The following is a 24,711-nucleotide window of genomic DNA, read 5'->3' as shown; positions in this document are numbered from 1 at the left end:
GTGATAGATTCCTTGAAAATTAGATTGACAGCTGTGTACTCCAGTTGTCCCTGGCTTGCCTCTCGGATCAATGTTCCTTTTCCCCAGAGCACCTAGCTTCAGGCTCCTGGTCCACCTATGGTCTGTATACTAGAAGACTACTGTGATTTGGGCTCTTAGGCGGGGCTTTTATAATTGGACCCTTCTGCTGGGCTTTCAGCCTTCTAGAGTGTGTGTGTGTGGGTGTGTGTGGGTGTGTATGTATGTAATTAGACTGGCACAATGTAACTATTACAGCTTCTCTTTGGATTTTTAAATCATTACTTGGTCTGATATTTTTTTCATCCTTGCCAGAGGCATTGCATGAGAGCTGGACTATTCTGTTTCCTTTCACTCTTCCATCTTGAGGAGGTCTCCTTTCAGTTAATTTTTACAGTTGGGCAAACTGATCCCCTGGGGATGCAATTGAATATTTCACATTTGCTCCAGTCCAAGCCTCACTGCCATCTTCATCTATTTCTTAGTCATTTCCTCCCTACAAGTGTCCACCCAAAGCCCAATTTAGCAGATTTTCTTTAAAAAGACCAATCAGTCAACTAGAATTTATTAAGACCCTACCATGCAAGAAGCACTTCCAGGGTTTCAGAGAGATTACAATTTAATGGGGGGAAACAAGATGCAAATAAATAAAAAAGATACATAAAGGATAAATTGGAGATAATCAACAGAAGGAAGGCATTAGCATGAAGATGTTTGGGGAAGCCTTCTTGTAAAAAGTAGGGCATTAGTGGAGACTTGAAGGAAGACAGGAGGCACAGATGAGGAGAAAGAGAGAGTTCCAGGAACAAGGGAGAGCCAGTAAAAATGCCTGGAATTGGGAGATGGAATGTCTTATGGGAAGAACAGAAAAGGAGGTCAGGGTCACTGGATTGCAGAGTACACGGTAAAGTGTAATGTGTAAAACAATGAAGTCGGTAGGAAGGGGCCAAGTTATGGAGGGCTATAAAAAAAAGATTTTATATTTGAACGTGGAAGTAATAAGGAATCATTGGAGTTGACTGAGTGTGGGGAGTGACTTGGTAACATACACATTAGAAACAAATATATAAATTTCACTAACATTAAGGGAAGGGTCAGTTAAATTTCAAAATGTGAGCTTAAAACCCAAGAGTAGTGCCCTCTGTACATGCAATCATGCCCCCTGGGATCCAAAACATGACAATGCAAATACAACTCGTACAGAGAAACCATTGCAGGATGTTCTAGATATTTTGCGATCTTCTAGGACAAGGGGAAAAGCCAAGCATGAACTGAAATAACATCAAATAGGGCAAGGAGCATTTTCATATTTCCATTCCACTGGTTGAATTCACCCACAGTTCTGCTTTTCTTCATACATTTTCTTTCTTTTTTGACAAAGGCTAGTTAGGCAGCAAGGTGGCAAAGTGGACAGAGCATATGCTTGGAGTCAGGAAGGCCCATCTTCCTGAGTTCAAATCTGGCTCCAGACACTTACTAGCTGTGTGACTCTGGGCAAGTCACTTAACCCAGCTGGCCTCAGTTTCCTCATCTGTAAAATAACTGGAGAAGGAAACTACTCTTGTATCTCTGCCCAAAAAAATCCAAAATGGGGTCACAAAGAGTCAAACACAACTAAATAACAAGAAGTTGGTTTCACAATTAATCTTTCAAAAACAGGTAATTGTCCTTTTTTGTTAAGCTGTTTTGCTCAAGGAAGGTCTGTTATAAGATAATGAGGCCAAAGACTATTAGGAGATACTATAGTGCTACTTTGGGTAGCCTGTGGATATTTTTCCTTCTTTTCTGTCTTTTTTATTTTTTAACTAATCTGTCTATATAAAATGATTTGAGAGTAGACCTATCAGCAAAAAGAAGCCAGCTGAAATTCATATTCATTCAACAAGCATTTATTAAACACCTATTAAATGTAAAATGCCAGGGGAGTTATCATAGCACACAGTTTCTACCCCCCTATTCCTAAAATGCTATGAAGAAATATGAAAAGACCATGATGAAAAATGGTGAAAAATTTCTTAGTCCATTTTCCATAAATTTAATGTGAATCAAAACAAGAAATAAACTAATACAGCTTAAAACTTCTCATTCACTTAAAGCGCACCTCATTTTTTCTCTCAACCATACAAGATGTCCATTCAGCAGATTTATGCTGCCTCTAGGGTCATTTTATTTACATTAATGCCCCTAGTCTGCAGTCTGCTGCAATACACAAACTCAGCATAGCTTCCATCAGACCACATTTGATCATTTCTTCTCCTGGACATTCTGGAAGAATAACTGGAGGAGACAGATTTATTATACATGTCAAACAATGACACTGAAGCAAGAAATTGAAGATGATCTGAGGATGATCTTATCGTTTACATAAAGTAGAACATCTAAGATCAAACCCTTCAGAGTTAACATACAACAGTAATAAATACTCAGAAAGCTCCTTAAGGTGACTAGATCTGTCCTAGGCTAAGAGACAAGAAAGTCCGTAGTCTCTCCTTCTCAGATAGTGATACTCCTGAAGGCAGGTTATGTTTATACAGAGTACTTCAATACTTCATGGATCTGTGATCCTCTTATAAGGGGGTGGATCGAGAGAATTCCTTGATCAATTCAATGCCCTTAAAGGGAGGGGAGCCTTAGATTGCACAGGTGGGAATCCCTTCCAGTGACACGTCTCAGTCCTTCAACAACATAGTAGTTTTGTGAGTTGCTAAGGCTGAAATTTTTTTTAATTAGCTGAAAATTTTATCACCACATGATCAGTTTCTCTGGACTTAGCTAGGCTCAGCCCTGGATAACAGCCCATTATCCAGCCTGTTCTCAATCCTGGACTTCAAGGACCCAGAGCCATTGACATGACACAATGAAGCACTGGAAAACATTTCTGGGGGAGATGCAGACAAAGTAAATAGATTTAAAACATATTCAATTTGTGGTAGCTAAGTGGGGTAATCGATTGAGAACCAGCCCTGGAATCAGGAGGACCTGAGGTCAAATCTGGCTTTGGATATTTATTAGCTGTGTTACCCTGGGCAAGTCACTTAATCCTGCTTCCAAATATATATATATATATATATGTATGTATGTATGTATGTATATGTATACACACACACATATTCAAAAAGCATTTATTTAGTGCCTACTGTGTACTACTTCTGGGTAATTAATTATTGTAGATTTTTTTCTTCAGCAAATTAAATATTTCCACTTATTCATTGCTGTGCAGTCATTTTTAAGTCATGTCCAACTCTTCAAGACCCCATTTAGGGTTTTCTTGGCAAAGATACTGGAGTGGTTTACTATTTCCTTCTCCAGCTCATTTAACAGATGAGGAAACTGAAGCCAACAGGATTAAATGGCTTATTCAGGGTCTCACATCTAGTAATTATCTGAGGCCAGATTTGAACTTAGGAAGGTGAACCTTCCTGATTCCAGGCCCAGTACTCTAGCCACTGCATTACTTGTTCAGTAGGCCCTCAAAATTTGCTTCCTATTTTGTGCTCTGGGCCAAGTAAAGCCATGAGATCTTCCCCCTGCTTTGAAGAGCACTCGTGACATGGCACTGAGGCCTCAAAGCACAGTACCTCAAGGGTAACACACTGATGCAGAAAGTGTTAAAAAACCAAAACAAATGGGGAATAACATGTGCAGTAGCTTATTATTAATAATTCAGTGGTTTCAGAAAACATTACTGAAGCAGTAAAATTAAAAAAAAAAAACCTGTTCAGCTATAACTCCTCTGATGGGTGGGACCTGGGATTTCTGAGAACCCCCAGCACTCGTGGGATTTGCCCAGTCCCTTGAGGGAACTAGGCCATGGGATTTCCCTGGGCAGGCTGGCTGAATTGCTTTCTGCCACAGCTCCAGCTTCCCCTGATATTACAAGAGGTGATCTCTTTGCCTGTTCAGGACCTTATTTTACAATGCTGCAGCTATGCCAACTGAGACAGAGATAAAAAGCAGGTTCACACTTTTCCTCTAGGTTTACTGTTCCATAAAACAAAAGCCCAACATTTGTTTGTTTTTTTAATTTGAATGGCTTATTTTTGTAGAGGACAAGGGGAAGGGGGCATTGCACTAATATTTCATTGGTAAATATTCCCCCAAAGTTGTGGTTTGATGAGAAAAATTTATCCCCGGCCAATACTCTCAATGATCAACATGTATGATAAGTCTCTGTTACAGGCATGTATGATAGTATGGTGCTATGGGCCAATACAAAAGGGGTACCCACTCAGTCCTCAAGGCACTATCATGGCTCAGCATCAGAAACTGTTCTGTTTTTATCAGGGGAAATGACATCAAGGAAGAAGCACTAATATCTACCTTGTCCCTATACTTTACAAACCAAGGGACCTTTCCTTCTGAGTCACAGCTGAAACCCTCCTATCTTCTCCTGCATTAGGATGGGAGCATCTCACTTCTCTGGCACCTTAGGTGGTGCAGTGCATAGAGTACCAGGTCTGGAGTCAGGAAGACTCATCTTCCTGTTTTCAAATCCAGCCTGAGACACTTACTAGCTGTGTGATGCTCAACAAGTTACTTACTGCTGTTTGCTTCAGTTTTCTCATCTGCAAAATGAGCTGGAGAAGAAAATGGCAAACTACTCCAGTATCTTTGCCAAGAAACCCCAAATGGGGTCACTAAGAGTCATACACAACTGAAAAATAACCGAAGAGTCTTACTTTTCTAGGTGTATTTCCAGTACAGTGTTGTGCACATAGTAAAGTTTAATCAATGGTTTATGTCAGTCCTTTCCTCAAGGACTAACAATCTTAGGATTCAAGACATACAGAAATGAAAAAGAATCTTAGAATTGGAAGAATTTTAGAACCATCTAGTTCAATTCTTTCATTTTTGTAGGAGAAATTTGAAAAGCTCAGAAATAGAAATAATTTTTAAAATGTGTAAGATTAAACACCACAGTGGGTAGAGACAATGAGAAAAGGTTACAAGGGGGAGGGATTTGTGTTGGCTGTGGTGGTTAGGGAAGGTTTAAGAAGAGACTGGAACTTTATCTAGGGCTCAGGATGGATGGACAGATGAACAGATGAACAGATATACAGAAGGACAGGCAGATAGAAAGAAGAAATCATTCCAAGAAAGGGGAAAAGCATGAGAAGAGGTGTGGGAGATTGTGAAGAGGTTTCGGTGGTTGGAGTGAATGCTTAAAGTGTTTGAAACCTAGGAGTTTCTAGCAGGATATGACACTGGATGTCAACTCAGCTCATTGTAGAAGTAGCAGGAGATAACAGATTAAAAAAGGAAACTTAGGACCTGGTGGTGGAAGGCCTTGAGTGCCTAAGGACTTTGATATATTTATTTATTCAACAGATGGTGGGAAATCACCAAAAGTTTTTGAACAGGGAAACTCGCTTCCCCATTTCTTTTCTCTTTCTCTGGTCTCTCTCCTTTTTTTTCTTTTCCCTGTTTCTCTTTGTTCTCTGCCTGATTTTCCTTCTCCCTGCCTGAATGCTTCTATTTGGCCCTGGTTTAACATCCTTTAGCATTCATAATTGGTACAACACTAAAGTACAGTGCATTTTTGTAATGTGTATTCAAATTTATCCCTCTCAACTTTATAATTTTTTTGGAAGGGAGACATTTTTTATTTTAAAAAAGCTAAATTAAGATGAAATTTTTTTCTGTGTTGGGGCTCTTAATTTGAAGAAAGGGGTGGTCCTTTGGGGAAAAAATGTGCTGCACCACTGATATAAAGAAGAATGGGGATAGGAACTGGACTTGTGATTTTATTAGTAAAGGGAACCACCAAGAGGAAACTTTCTACCAAGATAGGTCAGCACCTTCTTTGGAATTAACAGTCTTAGAGAGCTACATCTAGCAAATTGGATAGTTAAATGACTTTCCCAGGGTCTCACAGCCAGGCTATGTCATAGGTAGGACTTGTACTCAGGTATTCCTGGTATCAAAGCTAGTTTTCTATCTGTTACACCATTCTGATATAAAGATATCAGATGTAAAGGTAGCAGTTTTAATAAAGTGATAAATATCTGTGTCCGAACAGAAGGGATGTATATTTTAAAAATGCTTCCTAAGGTCAGTCAACACAACTAGACTACTTCGTGGAAATTTTTTCAATAGTATTAATTCAATGAGACTCCAATTCAGTAAATGTTTATTAAGAACCTGCTATGTGCAGAAGCACTGAGCCAGGTTCTAGAGGAGATCTAAAGTTTATATAAGGTGAGCATCTCTGCCTTAAAAGGGGTTTATAGCATATTGGGGTACAAAACATGTACCAATGACTGGAACACTGACATGCTTAAAAGGCATTTGGCTGAGCCAAATCCATAAAACCTGAGGAGTCAACTATCAGTACAAACATTATATTCATAGTTCTTGAAACTCTAGAAAAGTTTTTAGGATTCCTTGGTTTCTTTCTACTGCCACTTGTACTAATGGCCCAAAGGTCTCATTCATGTAAACATCTAAGAATTACCCTTAATTTCTTGGTGTATCTTATATAGTAGATAAACATTAGAGGTTCTGAGTTTATAAACTTCAGAATTTAAATTTCAAAGGAGAATGACATCCTACCTGAACGAACATGCTCTGAAGTCCAGGTTTGATTAAAAATAATTGGTGTATATGATAACTAGTAACTTGCAAAGATGCTTATATACAGACAGTATCAACATATACTGACCAGATTAACTCCTTGTGTTAGAAAGGAAAAGCTTCTATAAATATATACACTTAATTTTATTAAAGAGAAAAGGCCATAAACATTAATAGCAAGAAATACTTACAAAATAGCTATTAATTTAGCAATTAGATATACTCCCTTAAAATTTAACTAATCTAAATTCAGCTTTTGCATGACATAGTACAAACACACAATAAGAACTGTATTGTTTCATTCTGGCAAGGGTGACACAAGCTTTCTATTCGCAAAAAAAAGAATAATTTTTTAAAAACTCCTTCACGCTTTGACAAGATCTTTTATTTTTGCCTATAGCTAAAGGACAAAATCATGAAACATGAGATTTATACTTTAGATTCAAGCAGGCTCGGTTTGTGACCTACTTAACAAAGATTATTTTACAGGGTAATATTACGGTAAATCTGGGTGAAAAGTGAGCCAGTTGTTATCACCATCATATGAGCTGAAGACGCTGTAAATTTTCCATTAGTAACTTTAGAAAGATAATGTAGCTGATTGTTACAACACAGGAATAAACCAACGAACTTTGAAAAAAATGAAGGAAATGGTGACCTTCTTCAAAACAGGAACAACTTGCAAATTCCCTTACTGAAACAGTATTCTTTTACTTGCTTAAAATGATGACTGAAGTTGCAAAAGAAATGCTAAATAATTTCATGGAGTTAAGATGTCAATAAAAATGCATATAGAAATTAAAAGTATCTAAGCCCTACCTACACATGCTATTCTCTCTGCACTCTTTCCTATGGGCTCAATTATCACAATATGTCAATAACTTTCAAATCTGTACTTTTGATCTCAACCTCTTTGCAGGCTCCTGTTCTCATATATCTAACTGTCCACTGGATATCTCCACCTGTTACCTTACATTCTACACATCCCATCAGAATGTGAGTTCCTTGAGTTGTTAGGCCACTGGTCTACCATTTTCCTAGTCATCCACATCTGAAACTGTGGGAGTAATTTTTGAAGTGTCTATTGGCTTATAGCCAATCAATTGCTCTGTCCTGTTGATTGGCCTCCACAATATCTCTTCCTTTCCATCACTGCTGCCACCAGCTTAGATACTGCCCTCATAAATCCTAGGCTGATCAACTGTAATAGGCTCCTACCTGGTTTTTCAGTTTCTAGTCTTCCCTTCTCCAAGCTGTCCTTCATATAATTGCCAGAGTAATCAAACTTATGGACCACTCTCATCCCAGTCCTTCTCCACTCAAAAACTTCTGTTTTACATTGTCTATCAAATAAAGTATAAATTCTTTACCCTGCCATTCAAGGCTCTTAATAATCTCACTCTAACCTTCCAGATATGCTTAGGGAGAGGGGGAAACATTCTAGATAAATTGGACTACTGTTCATAGTTTCTTTCATATCTAGATCTTTCTGTTGTTAGCATTGATGATGGTCAGCATCGACTTTTCTCTTTCCATATCGCCAGCTGAACACTTCCCACTTTTTCTTAAAGTCCAGATCAGAAGCTACCTGTCCTCCCTGATCTTTCCAGCTGGAAGACAGATATCTCCAAATCTCTCATAGTACTTTGCTATACCACATTCTGCCAAGTATTATTATTTATATGCTCACACACTGCAGGCTCCTAGAGGGCAGGGACTAGGTTTTGTTTATCTTTGAATCCCCTAGGTACAATGCCTTGCTTGCATGCAGTAAGGGAGTTAACAATGGTAGTTGTGTGTGTTCGTCCTTCATTGCCAAAGAAGACCATGCCATCAGAGAAATAATGACATGACTTGAACTTGACTTTGTTTTGAGTGAGTGAGGGCTGTGCAGGTCACCAGCCTCACTTCTCCTCCAGAGCCCTCTGAATCCAGTGATGACTGGAGATGACCCGGGATGAGGCAATTAGGGTTAAATGACTTGCCCAAGGTCACACAGCTAGTGAGTATCAAGTGTCTGAGGTTGAGATTTGAACTCAGGTCCTCCTGACTCCTACACTGGTGATCTATCCACTGTACCACCTAGCTGCCATAATAATAGTAGTTGGATTGATTGAACATTATGAAAACTACTACTGAATACAATCAGCAGTCAATACCCAAATAAGAAGGGAAAGGGGCAACATATTTTTTGGAAAATATACTGAATAGCAAAAGTCATCACATATATATAACTTTTAATCAGCAAAGCACTCCTTCTTCAGCTTTTCTATTAGAAAAACAATTTAGAATATCAGTACATTGATAAAAAAAATTCCAGTTCAGAATAGCTGATTTTGCAACAGTTGGATATATATATGTATATACATATATATATGTAAAACAAAATCAAAACTAGAAAGAAAAGAAATAGCTTTTTGTTCCTATTATAGAAATATGTATTTCTAGCTACCAATGTACTTTCAAAGTATATGTCATCATATTGCTTCTATATCAATTTCACCATACTATCATCGCTTTTCTTCAACTTTATACAGTCCCTTAGTTTAAGTTTTCATTTGTTTTTAAGCAAAGTACAGAGCAGTTGCTGGACTCTGTTACTTGCACAAACCAAAAACTTCCTAATTCTGGCTTGCTTTGTATTCTGACTGCATTCAAATTATCTGGTCCCTGAAAAATGCCTATTTGTCATCTTTTGGAACATTCAGAATTAGTGTCTTCCAAAGATTCAAGGGTAACAATCATTAGGGTGAAATCTGATGTGAACAGATGACCAACCTTCCTCCTTTTTCCACATCCTCTCTTCCCCTCCACAAACCAAGTAATGATATTTTCACCTTGTCTTCAATTTTCCAGTTTTATGTTTTAGTTTGTGGGCAAGTTTTAGCTCCATAGTTGTGGGCAGTTAAGCAGGCTTGACAAGTTACATCAGTGTCAGGACTATATGTTCTTGGATCACAAGCCACTACAGAGAAAACAAATATACAAAGTAGATTTCCACACTGTTAATAAGCACTGATGGTAAATACAACCTACCTAGTTCATGCAACTCTTAGACGGAGGAACATCTGGTCAATCAGAGAAAGATTATTATTTCTGATAGTGCCTTAAATTCTATAATTAGATGATGTTAAACAGAAGGGACAGGTATTCTAATTTTAACTTGATTTTTTATTAGCTTTTATTCTAGCTGTTTTTACAATGTGTTCTTACAGTGCTCTACTTAAATTATGTGCATATGAACTTATTCTCAATTTATTCTTGATAGAACTATTCAAGTTCCCTTCATCATATAGTCATTTAGATTATGTCTCATACAAATGGAGTCTCATTAATGAATACTACTAGTAAGATCATTATTTGGAATGTTCTGAATGGACATTCCAATGGAATGGAAAAGTCCCAAGCAGGGACCTTTACTTCCTTCAGTTAAATTTAAGACAATCATGTGAGCAACATGGTAGAAAGATGCTTAATCCAATATTCAATTCAGTAAGTCCAAGTTATTCATCTATTCTTTTGATGATAACATTGTATTAAAAAGTAGGCATTCAAACTTTATAATTACCGCAGCAGCTAGCACAGTCACTGTGTAGAATATCATTTTTCCCAAAGCCTGGTTGACAGCTGTCAATGCGTATAACTTTAAGACTGTGGTCAACAAAATGGATATTAGGTATATAGTAAAATTCGTGTTTCAGAATATCTGTCTGTTTAAGAAAGAACTCCTCTATGCGATCTCTTGCCTAAGATTTGGAAAATACCAGAAAGAAGAACAATCAATTATTAAAAGCTTGTACCAATGCTTCCCTTTTACTAGACAGTACCAAATACAGGAGAGTGATATTCTGTACAATAAAGGAGTTCCTGAAGAGCTCGGTGTAAATTGAATTTTCTGTAAATATAATGTTTTGGATTCAGGAAGGAAATCCTTCATCACAGCAACTTCACATTTATGTCTGTCTTATGGTCACAAAGCATGGTATTTATTTTACTTAAAGGAGACATTTTGTAAATATCTTTGATATGATTTGAAGGTGATTATTCTTTATCTCCTCAATATATTTGAGATAATTTACTTAAGATACAGGTCTATGTCACTCTCTTACTTAAAAACCTCCAGTAGCTCCTTACTGCCTTGAAGAAAAAATGCAAACTCCTTAGGATGACCCTCAAGGCCCTCTCCAGTCTGCCTTCTACCTACCTATTCCAGCCTTCTCATACTCCTCCCTCTTCCTGGTCCTTCCTTCCTTCTGTCCATCCTTCCATCTCCCATTGCATCTGGGGCCACCTCCCGTCGTCCCAAACTATATCTTGTCACTGGCCCCAGATGGGTCTGGAGGAGATAGTGAGGTTGGTGACTTTGCACAGCCCTGTCTCACTGAAATCCAATTCACTTGCAAGTCATGGCATTACCTTCCTGATGTCACAGGCCTCTTCGAGAATGAAGGACAATCCTCAACAATAACAGCAACCCTACATTTCAGAAACATCGGTCTAAGAGCTATTTTCCTAACTTAAAACTCCTCCACAAGTCATCCTCCACACCTCCAATGCACTTTCTCCTCACCCCCAAAGCTAAGAATCCTTACCTTCCTTCAAGGTTTAGTCTTTCCTGATTCCTTGGTGATTGGTCTATCCCTCCATTTTCCTTGTATTCCCTATTTGGGTGTGTAGGACAGAAGCTACTAGAGGACATGGACTACTCCATTTTTGTCTTTGCATTTCTAGAACTTGCACAGAGTAGGCACTTAGAACATATCCAGTTTGAATTGGAATTATATGCTAGTGGAGAGTCATGGTAGCATGGATGATTCAAAACCTTAAATAACTGATCTCAAGGGAATTACAAAATAGTAAGATGAATAAAATAATTACTTGAGTTTCAATGTATTTTTCTATTGGCAGATTTACCCTCCAAATTCTGAGCCTAACTTAGTGTATGTGTTGTTGTTTGGGGAGCAAAACAGTTTGAATATGGGGATTATTAAATAATTAAGCCTCTCCCAATCCGACTGATGAAATCACAGGACATAAGGGGCAGTAATAGAGACAACGAAGCATAAGGACATGCCCTTTTCATATTTTGAGTGACCTGATTATAAAAGGCATGAAATTTTGACTTATTTGTACCCCATAAAATATGTATACCTTTCAGCCATCATTAGCGTATGAAAGGACCAGGAAACTGGGAAGACAATGGGCAAAGGCAACAGACAACCCCTGGACTGGTGGTGGTGGTGGTGGTGGTGTTAGTGGAGAGGACAGCTTTTCTGAGATTGGAGAAAAAAATCCAATTCCTGAGAAGTCCTTCACTTTTTCCCTTGTGCCTCTTGGAAAATGCGGAAATGGAACAAAGGCATTTCTCTTTCCCTGACCTCCATCTGAAACGGCATTTTGTAACAGAAGTCCATAGTTCTACATTAATATCAAAATCAGTTTGTATTTTTCTGAGCTTCCACTAAAGATACTGATGTGTCCTCATGATTTAATGACAGGTTCTTAAGCATTATGCCATCAGAACTCAAGGATTAGAAGGTCCTGAAGCACAAGATCAGCAACAGGTTGTGTCTGAGGGCTAGTCTAGCCAAGATTAGACAGGCTATCACCAGACTATAGGTCACCAACAGATTTTATTTTAAACTGAAGTGATGCATGAAACTGTCTTCGAAGAAGAGAGAGGCTGAAATCTGCATTGGAAGAGAGAATGCTCTCATTGATAAAATCATGGATCTTTTGGAGTAATTCAAATTTAAAATTAATGAATATCTTTTTTTCTGTCCCCCATTCTCATAGGATTAGAGAATGACAGATTCAGAACTTGAAGTTTAGTCAGTTGCTAACATTTATTAAGCACCTACTATGTGCCAGGAACTGTGATAAGAGCTGGCTTTGCAGAAGTGACCCTAGAGGGGAGACAGTTAATACTGGTGTTGCACATGACACTCTCTCCTTCCCTGGTTTCTTTGACACTGTTCTTTTTGCCATTCTCAACCTATCCTGTAGCTGCTCCTTGTCTCCTGTGCTAGCTCCTCATGAACGTTCTGCTTCTTAATTGTGAGTATTCTGCAAGGTTTTGTCTTAGACCCTCTTGTCTGCTCTCTCTACAATCTTTCCTGTCTAATGTTCATCTCATTTATTTCCATGTCAATTATTACTAATTGGGAGTCAAATGATTCTCAAATTTATATCTCTATTCTCAAACTCTCTCCGGAGTTCTAGCTCCCTATCTCCAGCTGACTTTGAGAATATTGCTACTTGAGGTGCTAGCAGGACATGCGAATTCAATATGTCTAAGGCTGAACTTATCATTTTCCTCTCTAAGCTCACTTTTCTTAAGCTTACAGTTTCTCTATTTCTATTAATGGTACCCGGATCTGCCAACATTCTGGATTTGTAGCCTTGGAGACATCTTTGACTCTTCCCTCTCACACATATCCAATTGGTTGGCAAGCCCTATTTACTTTACCTTATCTCTTGGATCTAGCTCCTCCTCTCCACTTACTTTCATTTCCCTTCTAGTTCTAAATCTATGATCTATTATCTTCCTGCCTTCACTGACATAATGACCTCCTAGTGTGTCTTCTTGCCTGAAATCTATCCCTTTATTATCCATCTTCCACACAAACTACCAGACTAATCTTCCTAAGGTACCACTGTGATCAAACCATTCCTCTGCTAAAGAAGCAACATGGGAATGAGAAGACTGTTGGATCTGTAATTAGGAAGATTTAAGTATGAATCTTGCCTCTGATACTTATTATGTATGTGGCCAGGGACAAGTAAGGTAATCTCTGAGCCTCAGTTCTCTTATGTTTAAATATAGTCCATGCTTAGACCACATCCCTAACCTCCAAGAATGTCATGGTTGCTCTAGTTGTATCTCACTGTCTGAAGAACAAAGAATAAAAATTCTGTCCTGTTCTCACAGAAAAATTAAATAAAATTAAGGGTATTATATATAATGAGAAAGTATTATGCTATGTTCCAGGTGTTTAATTTTTAGAAAATGTGAAAAAAGAGACATAGCATTTTAAATGCTGATCAATTTGTATAGTAGAATAAGAACTATAAAGCACATCTTTTCATCAAATAAGATACATGTATCCTATCTAATGAAATAATTGTGAGGAATGCTCTACAATTGCCTCCCAGGACTACTTTAGAAAGCCAAGAATAAGAGATAATAATACTTGTCATTTGAGCTTTTTTTTAATCTTAAGAGGACCTTCTTTAAATCTACTTGTCCTTCAGATGTTGCTGTGAAAATAGCAGAGGCTGCCGTGCAAACAGAAAGTTTCAAAATGAATTTAACGAAAAAAGAAATTTAGTTGGTTTTAATATGTAAATGAACCAAAGTTTTCCACATTTTTTTACCTTGTCCTGATATTCCCACCTGGTGAACTTTAGCGTTAGTGATTTCTTCACAGTTAACAGAAAGTTTTCTGCAAGTTGATTTCCACTCTGGTGGAAAAGGTCTTACTAGAGAAAAAAATAACAAGTTCAATAAGGACTATATTGGCATATTCCAAAGATGTTCAATGAACCATCCTAAGAATAAAGGGAAGCAGTTCTGGATAACCATTGGTAACTGTGGTTTTACTCCACCTATGGGCTAATGAGAGGAACTACAAGGAATAGACTACAAGTTCTTTCTGGAGGATTTAGGGCTAGAAAGGACCTTAAAGCATCATGTAGTCTAGCCTACTCATTTTACAAATGAAGAAACTGAGGCTCAGGATTTAAGTGACCAGGGTCACATGGGTAGTAGGTATCAGTGTTGGAATTCGTACATTAGTCCCTCTGACACCAACTCCAGCCCTCTTCTCACTATACCACATGACTTTTACTTAAAATGACATAATTCTACAAGTGCAGTAATATAGTGATCAGCAGCAGTACTGACAAAGGTTATACTGCATATAATCAGGTTGTCTTGCAAAGTGTAAGTAAACAATACATCAAAATTTGAGGTGAAATCCAAAATTAATCAAACAAAACAGCAAGGAAAATGATGGTAAGATTAAAACTCTAACCACTACAAAGCTAGGCAATATTTGTTACCCATACCCTAGAGCATTCAATATTAAGTATAATATTTAGATGACACAATGTATCAGTCAGTATTCCATTCCACAGGGGCAACTAGGTGACACAGTACTTGGAATCCAAAGACTCATCTTCCTGAGCTCAAATTTGGCCACAGACACTTCTGAGCTGTGAGACCTAGGGCAAGTCACTTGACCCTGTTTGCCTCAGATCCTCTTCCGTAAAATGAACTGGACAAGAAAATGGCAAACCATTCCAGTGTCTTTGCCAAGAAAACCTCAAATGGTACCATGAAGAGTTGGACATGACTAAAACGATTCAATAAATTCCACCACAAAGCTATTAATGATAGTCACCATCTTAATGGTTTGCTATAGATCAAGATGATGCTACCTACTAAATAAAATACTTTAAAAATTCTACCTTGAAAGGCTATGAACAGCTCATTCTTGAGGCCATGTTGTTTTGGAATTTCAAGGAAATGGCATTTATATGATGGTGCTTCAATGTGGCATGTCAAATCAAAGATGATTTCATTTAAGATCTTCATCAGTAATTGGAAGAACTGAGAATTTTTTTTTCCACTACAAGAATCTGTGGTAAATCGTACAGTCATCTGATATGCATAATCAGGTTCCTGGTATCCTAAAGCAGATGGAAATATAAATAATGTATGTTCAGTATGATTTTCTTTGCTACACATATCAGTTGCAAATAAACAAAATTTACCAACCCAGAAAAATTGCTTTGCCACCTTGTCCTTCATCCAAGATCCATAAATAGTCACAGTAATAAAATCACTATTTTTATTTGTGCCAGAAAGAATGACTATGAGGAATACAGAGGAACATGAGACTTATGGGAATTCATACAGAGCAAAGAAAGCAGAACCGGGGAAACAAAATACATGACTATAACGATGTAAACAAAACAACACTAAACAGTAGTTGGAACCTAGAAAGAACCAGTCTTTGTTCCAGAGAATATACTCACCTGCTATCAGTAGAGTCTGGGGCCATGGCAGTGACTATGACGTGTGCAGACATAACAGCACATTTTGTTGGTCAGTTATGTGCAACTTTTTGTTATGAAGAAGGGCTCTTATGGGGGATGGTATATTCTTTTCACCTGGCTTAAGTAATTTACTTACCCAGCACAAATAGGGAAGTTACTTCTGTAAGTTGGCAATTGGTAAATTGATAAGAAGAGTAAACTCTATTAAGAAGACTATTAACAACACTGAGTCTTCCTCACTTTCTTCCTTAGCTACTTTCTGTGCTTGCAGGCCTGTTCTGAAATAGAGATGGAGTAGGGAAGAAACAAAACCATACGCTACTATTTGCTGTGGCCATTATTTCATTCAAATAGGGCTGTGGAAATGAACGACGATACTTGGGGATAGGTGGGCGATTTCTGAATTAGCAGAAGAGTTATCAGCTCAGTCTTGTGAAATATGATAGTTATTTTCTGCCTGTAGATCTAAAAAGGATTTGAGTGTGGTAATCAGAGGAATTCCCGATTTTCTGGAATTCCTTGCATGGCACACCTCCTACAGAGCTGGACATGTGCTCTGGTCCCTTGTTGAAAGACATGTGCCTTGCTGAGAAGATACAGTAACTCCTGACTGAATAAATGAAACTTTCATTCAACACTGACTAGGTGCAAAGCACAGCACTCAAGTGCTGGGGATGCACCTAGAAAAGTCAGACAGTTTTTGATCTCAAGTAACTCACATTCTAATGCAAGAGAAAACATATCTGAAAGGTTTCCATTACAAATCAGATGGAAAAGTTCCATGTTACTAAGGTCAGCAGATGGTAATGCCTCTCCTGTAAGGTCATAAAATACTCTGAGACTCTGATGCTGCACCATCTGACAGTGCCAAAGACTTTGGTGACAAGAATCTTCCTTTCTGACTGGTCCACAATGCCCAAGTTTGCACTGAAAATGACTTGTTACTGTGGGGTATAAGGGGCAGGGTGATAGATTTTTGCCAAAGAACCTCTTCCCTTGCTAGTTAGTCTTTCAAGAGTGAGGCTTCCCTCTTTAGTCCTCTTTCAGGCCCTTTTATTGGCATGTACTTTCCTTCTCTTGGATTTTGAGGGTGAGGAAGTAAGTGATTTATCTCTCTCTCTTCTCCCCCTAAAATGCAAGGGTGGCAATGCAATCACGGCAGGTAATGCATGTCTGCCTGGGTGACCTCCTGAGTTCTGGAGGCTTTCTCGTCCTTTAATGCTTTCTTCCCTTAGCCTAAGCCGGTGACAAGGAAACCTGAAAAATGAGCTTTCCTATCCAGAGTTCTGAAGTCAGGAGATTCTAGGGTTAATATCTTAACCTTTTTAGCACTTTTAAGGAGAGAGATACTCTGTTCTTATCCCATCAACTTATTCTGTCCACTCAGTCAACATGAACGGAAAGTTTCAACAATAAAAAAAAAATTGATAGAAAGTTAAGATTTTGACTGAGTAAACATGCCTAAATGTTGTGTAGATTTTTGTTGTTTCTGTTGTTTTAATTGTCTCTTACTCTTTTTAACCTCATTTGGCATGTTCCTGGCAAAGATACTGGAGCAGTTTGCCATTTCCTCGTCCAGCTCATTTTACAGATGAGGAAACTAAGGCAAACAATCTAAGCGACTTGTCTAGGGTCACACAGCTAGTAAGTATCTGAGGTCAGATTTGAACTCAGGAAGATGAATATTCTTGAGTTTAAGCCTGGTACTATAGCCACTAGACCACCCAGCAGCCTCATCTGTAGATCAATTATGCCCTACATTAAAATTATAGTTTAATAGACTCCACTAAATGTTGAAATCATGCACTGATTGAAATGTTTTTACATACTTACCAAATACCATAAATGTATACATGTTATATAGCTCTTGTTCTTTTTGTGTTTCTTCACTGATGATTTTATAGGTAAGAGTACATATATAATGTCCAGACATAAATTCTTGAAAATTTGTAATCATTAGCTTTCCTAGTGAAGTTAGGTTTATATGACTTTCCTCTAAATAAAAAGACCAAATTTGAGAGTTATTAAGGACATAAATGATTCAAAACCTGATGATACATGTAAATACATTATCGAAAATTAGTTTTACTAAAACATAATCTATTACAATCTTGATAGTGCTGTAGTACAGAAATTTTGCTATACTTACAGGGGAAAAAAAGCAGGCACTGTAACTAGGGGCATTTTTGTATCGTAATAGTTTTTATATTTTGGATTTCTTTGATACTAAATCTTTCCTGAAAAAAAAGTTAATTCTACCTTCTTAATTTATCTATGCCAATAATTCAGATGGGGCAGGTAGGTGGTGCAGTGGATACAATGCCAAGCCAGGAGTCAGGAAGACTCATCCTCAGTAATTCAAATCTTCCCTCAGAATACTAGCTGTGTGACCCTGGGCAAATTATTTAATCCTGCTAGCTTCAGTTTTCTTATCTATAAAATGAATTGGAAAAGGAAATAGCAAACCACTCTAGTATCTTTACCAAGAAAACTAGGGCAGCTAGGTGGTGCAGTGGATAGAAGACCCAGCGTAGGAGTCAGGAGAACCTGAGTTCAAATCTCACCTCAGACCCTTGACACTCACTAGCTGTGTGACCTTGGACAAGTCACTTAACCCCAACTGCCTCATCCTGGGTCATCTCCAGTCATCCTGATGAATATCTGGTCACTGTATTCAGATGACTCTGGAGGAGAAGTGAAGCTAGTGACCTGCACAGCCCTCCCTCACTCAAAACAAAGTCAAGTGCAAGTCATGTCATTACTTCTCTGATGGCATGGTCTTCTTTGGCAACAAAGGACAAACACACACACCAAGAAAACCCCAAATGGGGTCACAAATGAGTTGGACATGACTGAAAACAACTGAACCACCACCACAATTAATTTAGAGAGGAATTACACTTTTCTTTCCTTAAGTACCATAAACCTCTGAGAAATCTGCCTCTTCTAACTTCTCTCTTGCTACTAATGATATAACAAATTCTCCCAGTTACTCAAGCTCAAGATTCTTCTTTCTTCCTCATGCCCATAGCTAATCACTTTCCAAATTCTGTCCTTTTCACCCCTACAGTATCTATGAATTTCAGCTCCAAAGGCTTAGACTTTCATTACCTCTCACTAGCTCTATTATATGCTTCTTAGCTTGTCTCCCTGTCTCCAGTCTCTATTTTTTCCAATCTGTTTCTCTTCATCACTCCCGATAAAAAAAAACAAAACAAAACCTTTAGTTTTTATCCCCTGCCTACTGAATAACATCCCTAATTCCTTCACTTGGGATTCAGGACCACAATCCAACCTATATAGGTTTATACAGCTAACATCCACTATTTCAATTTTAAATTACAAAAGAAAAGTCATTTAACTTCTTTTCACTTTTTACTCAATGTTCCTACCATTGAGTCCCAAGGGAGTCAAAGACAGAAAGAAAGATCCCATATATATACAAAAATATTCATAGTAGTACTTTTCTTTAGCCCAAAACAAAACAAAAACACTGGAAATAAAGTGGGACCCATTGATTGGGGAACAGCTGAACAAACTGTGGTATATGATACAATGAAATTTTATTACTCTATAAGATATAAATATGAATAATTTGGGAAAACACAGTAAGACTTGTATCAACTGAAACAAAGAAAGCAGAACTTGGAGAACAACATACAGTGACCATGATTAATTTAAGCAAAAACAAAAGAATAAATGCTTTCTTGGTTCCACGGAATAGCTGATGAAGTATCTCCTTCCTCTCCAAGATGGGTGACTATGGGTATGGAATACTGCAGCTAGGTGGCATAGTGGACAGGGTGCTAGACCTGGAGTTAGAAAGACCCATATTTAAATCTGGCTCCAGACACTTATTAGCTGTATGGCTGTGGGCAAACCACTTAACCTTTGCCTCAGTTTCCTCAGCTACAAAATGGAGATAATAATAGCACTTATCTCCTAGAATTATCAGGATAAAATGGGATGGTGTTAGTAAAGTGTTTTTGCATTATTTTAAAGGGCTAAATAAATGCTGGCTATCATTATTGTCAATAGACATGTGTTATGTCAGTCCCTTTTAATTAACACTGTTACAGGGAGGGTTCTGGGCTTTGGTGACTTCAGTTGAAAAAAAAAACAACCCCAAAACAAAAGGCATCAAACTCACCACCACCAAAAGGCAAATTCAACGTTCTTGATCTTATCCTGTTCTTTCCTACACCTGGGCTTTTGCAAACACTCTTCTTCATACCTGAAATTGTCTCTTTCCCTCTTCTCTACTGAAATCCCTTTCTGAAAGGAACAGCTCAGGTACCAGCTCCACCAAGAAACCTCCTCTGATTCGCCCTTCCTGAAATCATTTCTGCTTTTCCCATCTCTTAGGATCAAACCTCTCCTGGGCAATGTCACATTACAGCATGTTATTGTTGTTTTAAATAATGTATTATTGATATTCTTCTCTTCCCTTCTATTAGATTACAAGCTCCTTAAAGGTAGGGGCTATGTCTTCTTTCATTTTTGTTATAGCCAGTGCCTAGCGCTCTATCCACTGCACCACCTACGTCATGTCTTCCCATGTCACTCTGGACAAGTCCCTTAATCATGCTAGATTTCAGTTTCTTCACAGATAATGTAAAGGGATCATAAGATCATATATTTAGGGCTAGAAGGGACCTTAAAAGCTATCAAGTGCAAGTCCCTAATTTTTACAGATGAGACTGAGGCACAGAGAGGTTAAGTGACTTGCCCAGGGTCACACAGCTAGTAAATTTACGAGGCTGGATTCAAACTCAGGCCTCTGAGGTCAGCTTTCTTTATACACCATCCCATCCTGCCTCTCACTAGCTACATAATATAAAAATACCTAGAGAAAAAATACATAGGTTAACAAGAATGGCCTTACATATTTACTGTTCTCTACAAATGATCCATCTCATAGTAGTTCACACAGGGACAGTGACAGGAAACTGTTCTGATAGGTCAAACATCCTGATGATGGTTAATAATCAACTATTTGTTACAAAGAATCAGGTCAAACATATAGCAAGCAGGAAATGAACAGATTCTACAGTAACCAAGAACTCTTAAATGAAGTGAAAAACATTCCTTTTTATCAACTGTAAGAATGGAATATTGTTTTCATAGGGTATTCTATGGAGGATGGCTGGGTTGCTCTGGGATAATAGAATCGGATTTTTAACTACATAACCAAATAATCAAGAGATGTATATTTTTGCAAAAGGAACAGCCAATTTGAGGTGTGATAGGGGACTCCATGAATAAAGTAAACCTAGACAATTCAAAACTCCCATTTAGCCAATACTTTTCTCATCAAAACTTTGACCAAAGCTTTTAACACCTGCACACCAGGAGAGTTTTTTGAGGATAAATTTCAGGTGTTGTAAGAAGATTTAAACTTTAAGGGTAAAGAGTTAATACCTAAACACTACAAGCATCACCTAATCCCTTGTAGTTTTCAGAGGTAGGTTACCAGTGTTCCCACTACCTAAGGGTTTACAGAAAGCAGTGACTGAGCAAAACACAAGATATCTTCCCCAAGGACAGAAAATCACAGAATTATGAATTTATATTTGGAAGGGACCTAAGAAGTCATTTGGTCTATCCTTTTCATTTAATAGATGAGAAACCCGACTTTGCCCACATTCACACCAGCAGTAAGGCCAGGCAGAGCAAATGAAACTGAGGTTCAAATCCCATTACCCATGTATTGTTCTACCCAATGCACTCAAAAATGCTAACATTATTAAAAATGAAGGCAAGTTGTTTCTAGTTTCGTTTCTGTTTCCCTCGTGCCTGATATAGTGACTTGGATATAACAGGCATTTAATACATGGACTGGTTGGGATTAAATGTACTCAAGTAATTTACCTTTTAAATGCTGTCCAGTCGGTCCCATCCACAAAGATATGGGGTCTACTATTTCTGTTTGAGAAAGCTTCATATCCATGCAGATAAGAAATGGACTATTTTGGTGCATTTTTACATAGATTTTCACTAATATAGAAGAAAAAAGATAAATAAATTAGCATTCTAGTAAAATGACACAAAACTACCTAGCACTTCTCTATCTTTAAATTACTATAGTAAATTATTAGTGCCTAAGTATTAAAAATCAAATGTTTCCAAAGAAAAATAAACTCCTTTCAACTTCTAAGTCAACTGATACGGTCTCCTTGGATCCAGTTTCTCACCTCTATAATCCCTCCCCCACTCATCTGCTAGCTTGATATTCGTAAAGAACAGGTAAGGGTCCATTACTAGCCTTCTCAATGAACCACAGCAGGTCCCTATCACCTATAGGATAAAATAAAAGCTCATCTGCTTGGCATTTAGAGTCTGAAGTCTAACTCCATCCTATCTTTCCAAATAAATTATACATTCCTTTCTCTTTCTACAATTCAACCAAACTAGCCACCTTACTGTTCCCCTTTAAGGAAACATTCTATCTTCAAACTCTGGACCTTTTCGCAAATGCTACACCCTTCCCTCACCCCCAACTCCACCAAAATATACTTCCTCTTCCACCTCTTGTAACCAACCCCCAGCTCCCCCGAAAGCTCAGCTCTAGTACTACTGGAAGCCTGATTTACCCTCCCCCACCTTGGTACCACCTCACCCTATTTTGAATTAATTTTGTATATATTTTGTATTTACTAAGCTGTGGATGTTCTTCTTCCACCCCCCCCCCACCCCCCCACTATAAGTTCCCTGAACAGGGATGATAACAGTCACATGTCCCCAGATCCCATAGTGTCTGGCATATTCCTTCTGCCTCTCATAAAGGTATCTTTTTTGCTGTTCTAGACATTGTTCACATTAAAGTATTCTTTCCTTCTTTTCTGAAACACTGGACTTTGAACTTTAAAAATTTTTTCTTAACCAGAAAAGACATGTAATGCAACTTTGCCGGTATAGATTCAGAGCCCTAAAATATCACAGACTGGGATGGGCCAATGAAGTTGGGATGGTTTAGCAAGGGAGTTAACTAATTGTGAAGTTTGAACAAGATTTTCATGGGTAGACCCAATGACAATTTTGTGTTTCAGTATAAGTCACCTCCATGTTGTTAATTTAGAGTAATAAATAGGAATGTAGGATGGTCTGGGACCACAGCCACTGTCTGCTACTTTGTTTCTGATTTAACAAGAGGACCACACTACCATGCTGTGACCCTTTGGGTTATCACAGTTAGGAAAGTTACTGTCAAGTTTACTGAGTCTCAGTGTTCCCTTCTGTCAAAAAGGAATGACAATTTATTCCCATTTTAAGGCAACACTGTAAGAAAGATTATCAAAATACAGAGCTGGATTCTGTAGGGCTTAGCGCCCTGTAGTCTATTACCTGGGTGTCCTATGTTGCCATAAATGTAATTTTGGATTTCTGGGACAGAAAGCTGCTCTCCTACTCCTAAGAAAGAAAACAACAAGGTCTTGTTAGTGAGATTTAGGGTCCAAGGGAGGTCATGAGGTCAATAAACTGAAGGAACGAGATACGATAAGATTTAATTCCCAGTAGGGATTTAGTATCAGAAGAATCTTACCCCGGGTCTGCCATTAATCGGTTGTGGGACCTTGGCCAAATCACTTCCCCTCTTTTGTGCCTCCGTCAGTTTAGTCAAGTGGGGGACAGGAGACTTGTTCTTTAAGAAAACCCCATCCAAGAATAATGAGCAAAAGGAACTGCAGGGGGGCTCCATCCGGAGGGGTGTGGGTCAGTGGGGGTAGGAGGTGTAGGCTCCTCCTTTGAGGGATGAGACATCCCGGCCTACCTCCTGCAAAGTACAGGAACACGGCGGAGAGCAGGACCCAGCCTTGCTTCATGGCCTAGAGACTTTCCTCCAGGAGAAGATGGGGTTGGGAGGGAGGCGTGGGGGGGGGGGGGAGCGCGATGGCCTCCTCACCTTGGCTTCAGCCCACCCTCCCCCAGCCTCCTCCCCATTAACTAAGTGTTCCCTGGAAACCGCTCCCGGCCTTCCGCCCGCGCTCGGGTAATCTGGCCTAGACCAAGGTACAGAATCTCGTGCTGCGGCTGGGCCGCGCGCTGGCTGGAGATCAGGTCTGGGCCTCTCGCGGGCTGGGCCTCGAGCTGGCTGGGGCTGCCGCACGCTGGCTGGGGCTCGGGGCTGGGCCTCGCGCACGGTGGGGCTCGGGGCTGGGCCTCGCGCTAGGGGCCGTAGCTGGTGGTCGGGGCTGGATTGCGTGCTGGAGTCTGGTTGCATCGCGCGCAGTACGTCTAGCCGCGCACTGGGGGGACTGCATCGAGCTTAGGCCGTACGGTCTTCCGCAGGGGGCCGAACAGTGCGCTGGACGCAGGGCACGCGGTAGGAGAGGCCTCTCTTATGAGGGGTTTCTTCGAATGGTGGGAGTGACGTCATACAATGAACTGGCCCAGGCATCCGACGCGGGTCCCGTGGGAGGGAAAGGCGGCCTCTCTCGCCCCCATTACAAGCAGAAAGAAAGGAGGGTGCGAATGTTAGAAGAGAGGAGAGAGGGGAAAGGCGCGAAGGCTCTTCTAACGGTGGAGTGGAGGGAGGAGGGAGCGATGACACAGCTACCCCTGCCCTCTAGGGTCGCCAACGTGTGAGGAGAATTCTCGCCTAGAACCGCTCGAAGAGCCCGCCTCGCGTGGGAACTCCCTCCTCCTGCCTTCTCACGGAACCTTGTCTGAAAGCAAGCACCTGCCATTCTTCCCCCCAGCCCCCACCCCAAGCCTAAGTCCGTCCAGACGTGCCGTCGGGAGGGCGCAAAGCGAGGCCTGGAAAAGGGGGCAGGTGTGAAGGAGGCTCCCCGGCCTCCTCCTCTAGTCCGGACTTGGCCGCGCCTAGAAGGGAAGGCGTTCTCATCAGTTGCCCTGGCAACCAGAGCGTGGCTATTCCCTCCCCCACTTTCCACTTCCCCCTCCCCCCAACACTGCGAATTCCCCCATAGGAAGGTATTAGAGAGCACGTGAACAGCCCCAGATCAGCAGGCGCCCCCAATATCAAGGCTAAGCCTCAGAGGCCCCTTGAGATCCCTGGGGTACGGTGGGGTGGGGATGGGGATGGGGAAGGGGAGG

At 39.6% G+C, this 24,711-nt stretch overlaps 1 protein-coding gene across 4 annotated transcripts; it reads right to left on the bottom strand.

Annotated features, from left to right (window-relative positions):
- Positions 1–567: 567 nt before the first annotated feature.
- Positions 568–24,461, bottom strand: ZPBP2 (zona pellucida binding protein 2). Of its 4 annotated transcripts, XR_011975193.1 has the most exons (9): positions 23,426–24,461; positions 22,999–23,064; positions 21,526–21,651; positions 17,488–17,649; positions 15,064–15,285; positions 13,988–14,073; positions 10,160–10,337; positions 9,370–9,556; positions 568–2,295 (listed from the first exon to the last, which is right to left on the bottom strand). XR_011975193.1 is itself a non-coding variant. In XM_072646308.1 (8 exons), exons 3-8 carry the CDS (start codon positions 21,632–21,634, stop codon positions 9,450–9,452), a joined length of 864 nt encoding a protein of 287 aa, XP_072502409.1. In that variant the 5' UTR covers positions 21,635–21,651; positions 22,999–23,064; positions 23,198–24,461; the 3' UTR covers positions 2,302–9,449. The 4 variants fall into 4 exon arrangements, 3 of the variants coding, with proteins under 3 accessions (XP_072502409.1, XP_072502408.1, XP_072502410.1); XM_072646308.1 differs by lacking the exon at positions 568–2,295 and having other exon boundaries at positions 2,302–9,556; positions 23,198–24,461; XM_072646307.1 differs by lacking the exon at positions 568–2,295 and having other exon boundaries at positions 2,302–9,556.
- Positions 24,462–24,711: the final 250 nt, after the last annotated feature.

Source organism: Notamacropus eugenii, chromosome 2 (assembly GCF_028372415.1).
Source record: "Notamacropus eugenii isolate mMacEug1 chromosome 2, mMacEug1.pri_v2, whole genome shotgun sequence".
Classification (NCBI taxonomy): domain Eukaryota; kingdom Metazoa; phylum Chordata; class Mammalia; order Diprotodontia; family Macropodidae; genus Notamacropus; species Notamacropus eugenii.
This window is presented reverse-complemented; position numbering and strand designations above follow the sequence as displayed.

Excerpts from the sequence above, each read along its gene's own strand:
- ZPBP2 (XM_072646307.1), bottom strand. The coding sequence starts at position 23,477 with ATGAAGCAAGGCTGGGTCCTGCTCTCCGCCGTGTTCCTGTACTTTGCA. Across the intron at positions 14,074-15,063 it reads GCTGTTCATAGCCTTTCAAG|TAAGACCTTTTCCACCAGAG; the intron begins GTAGAATTTTTA and ends TTTTTTCTCTAG. Across the intron at positions 9,557-10,159 it reads TGACTGTGCTAGCTGCTGCG|TGGCTTGTGATCCAAGAACA; the intron begins GTAATTATAAAG and ends TTTTCTCTGTAG.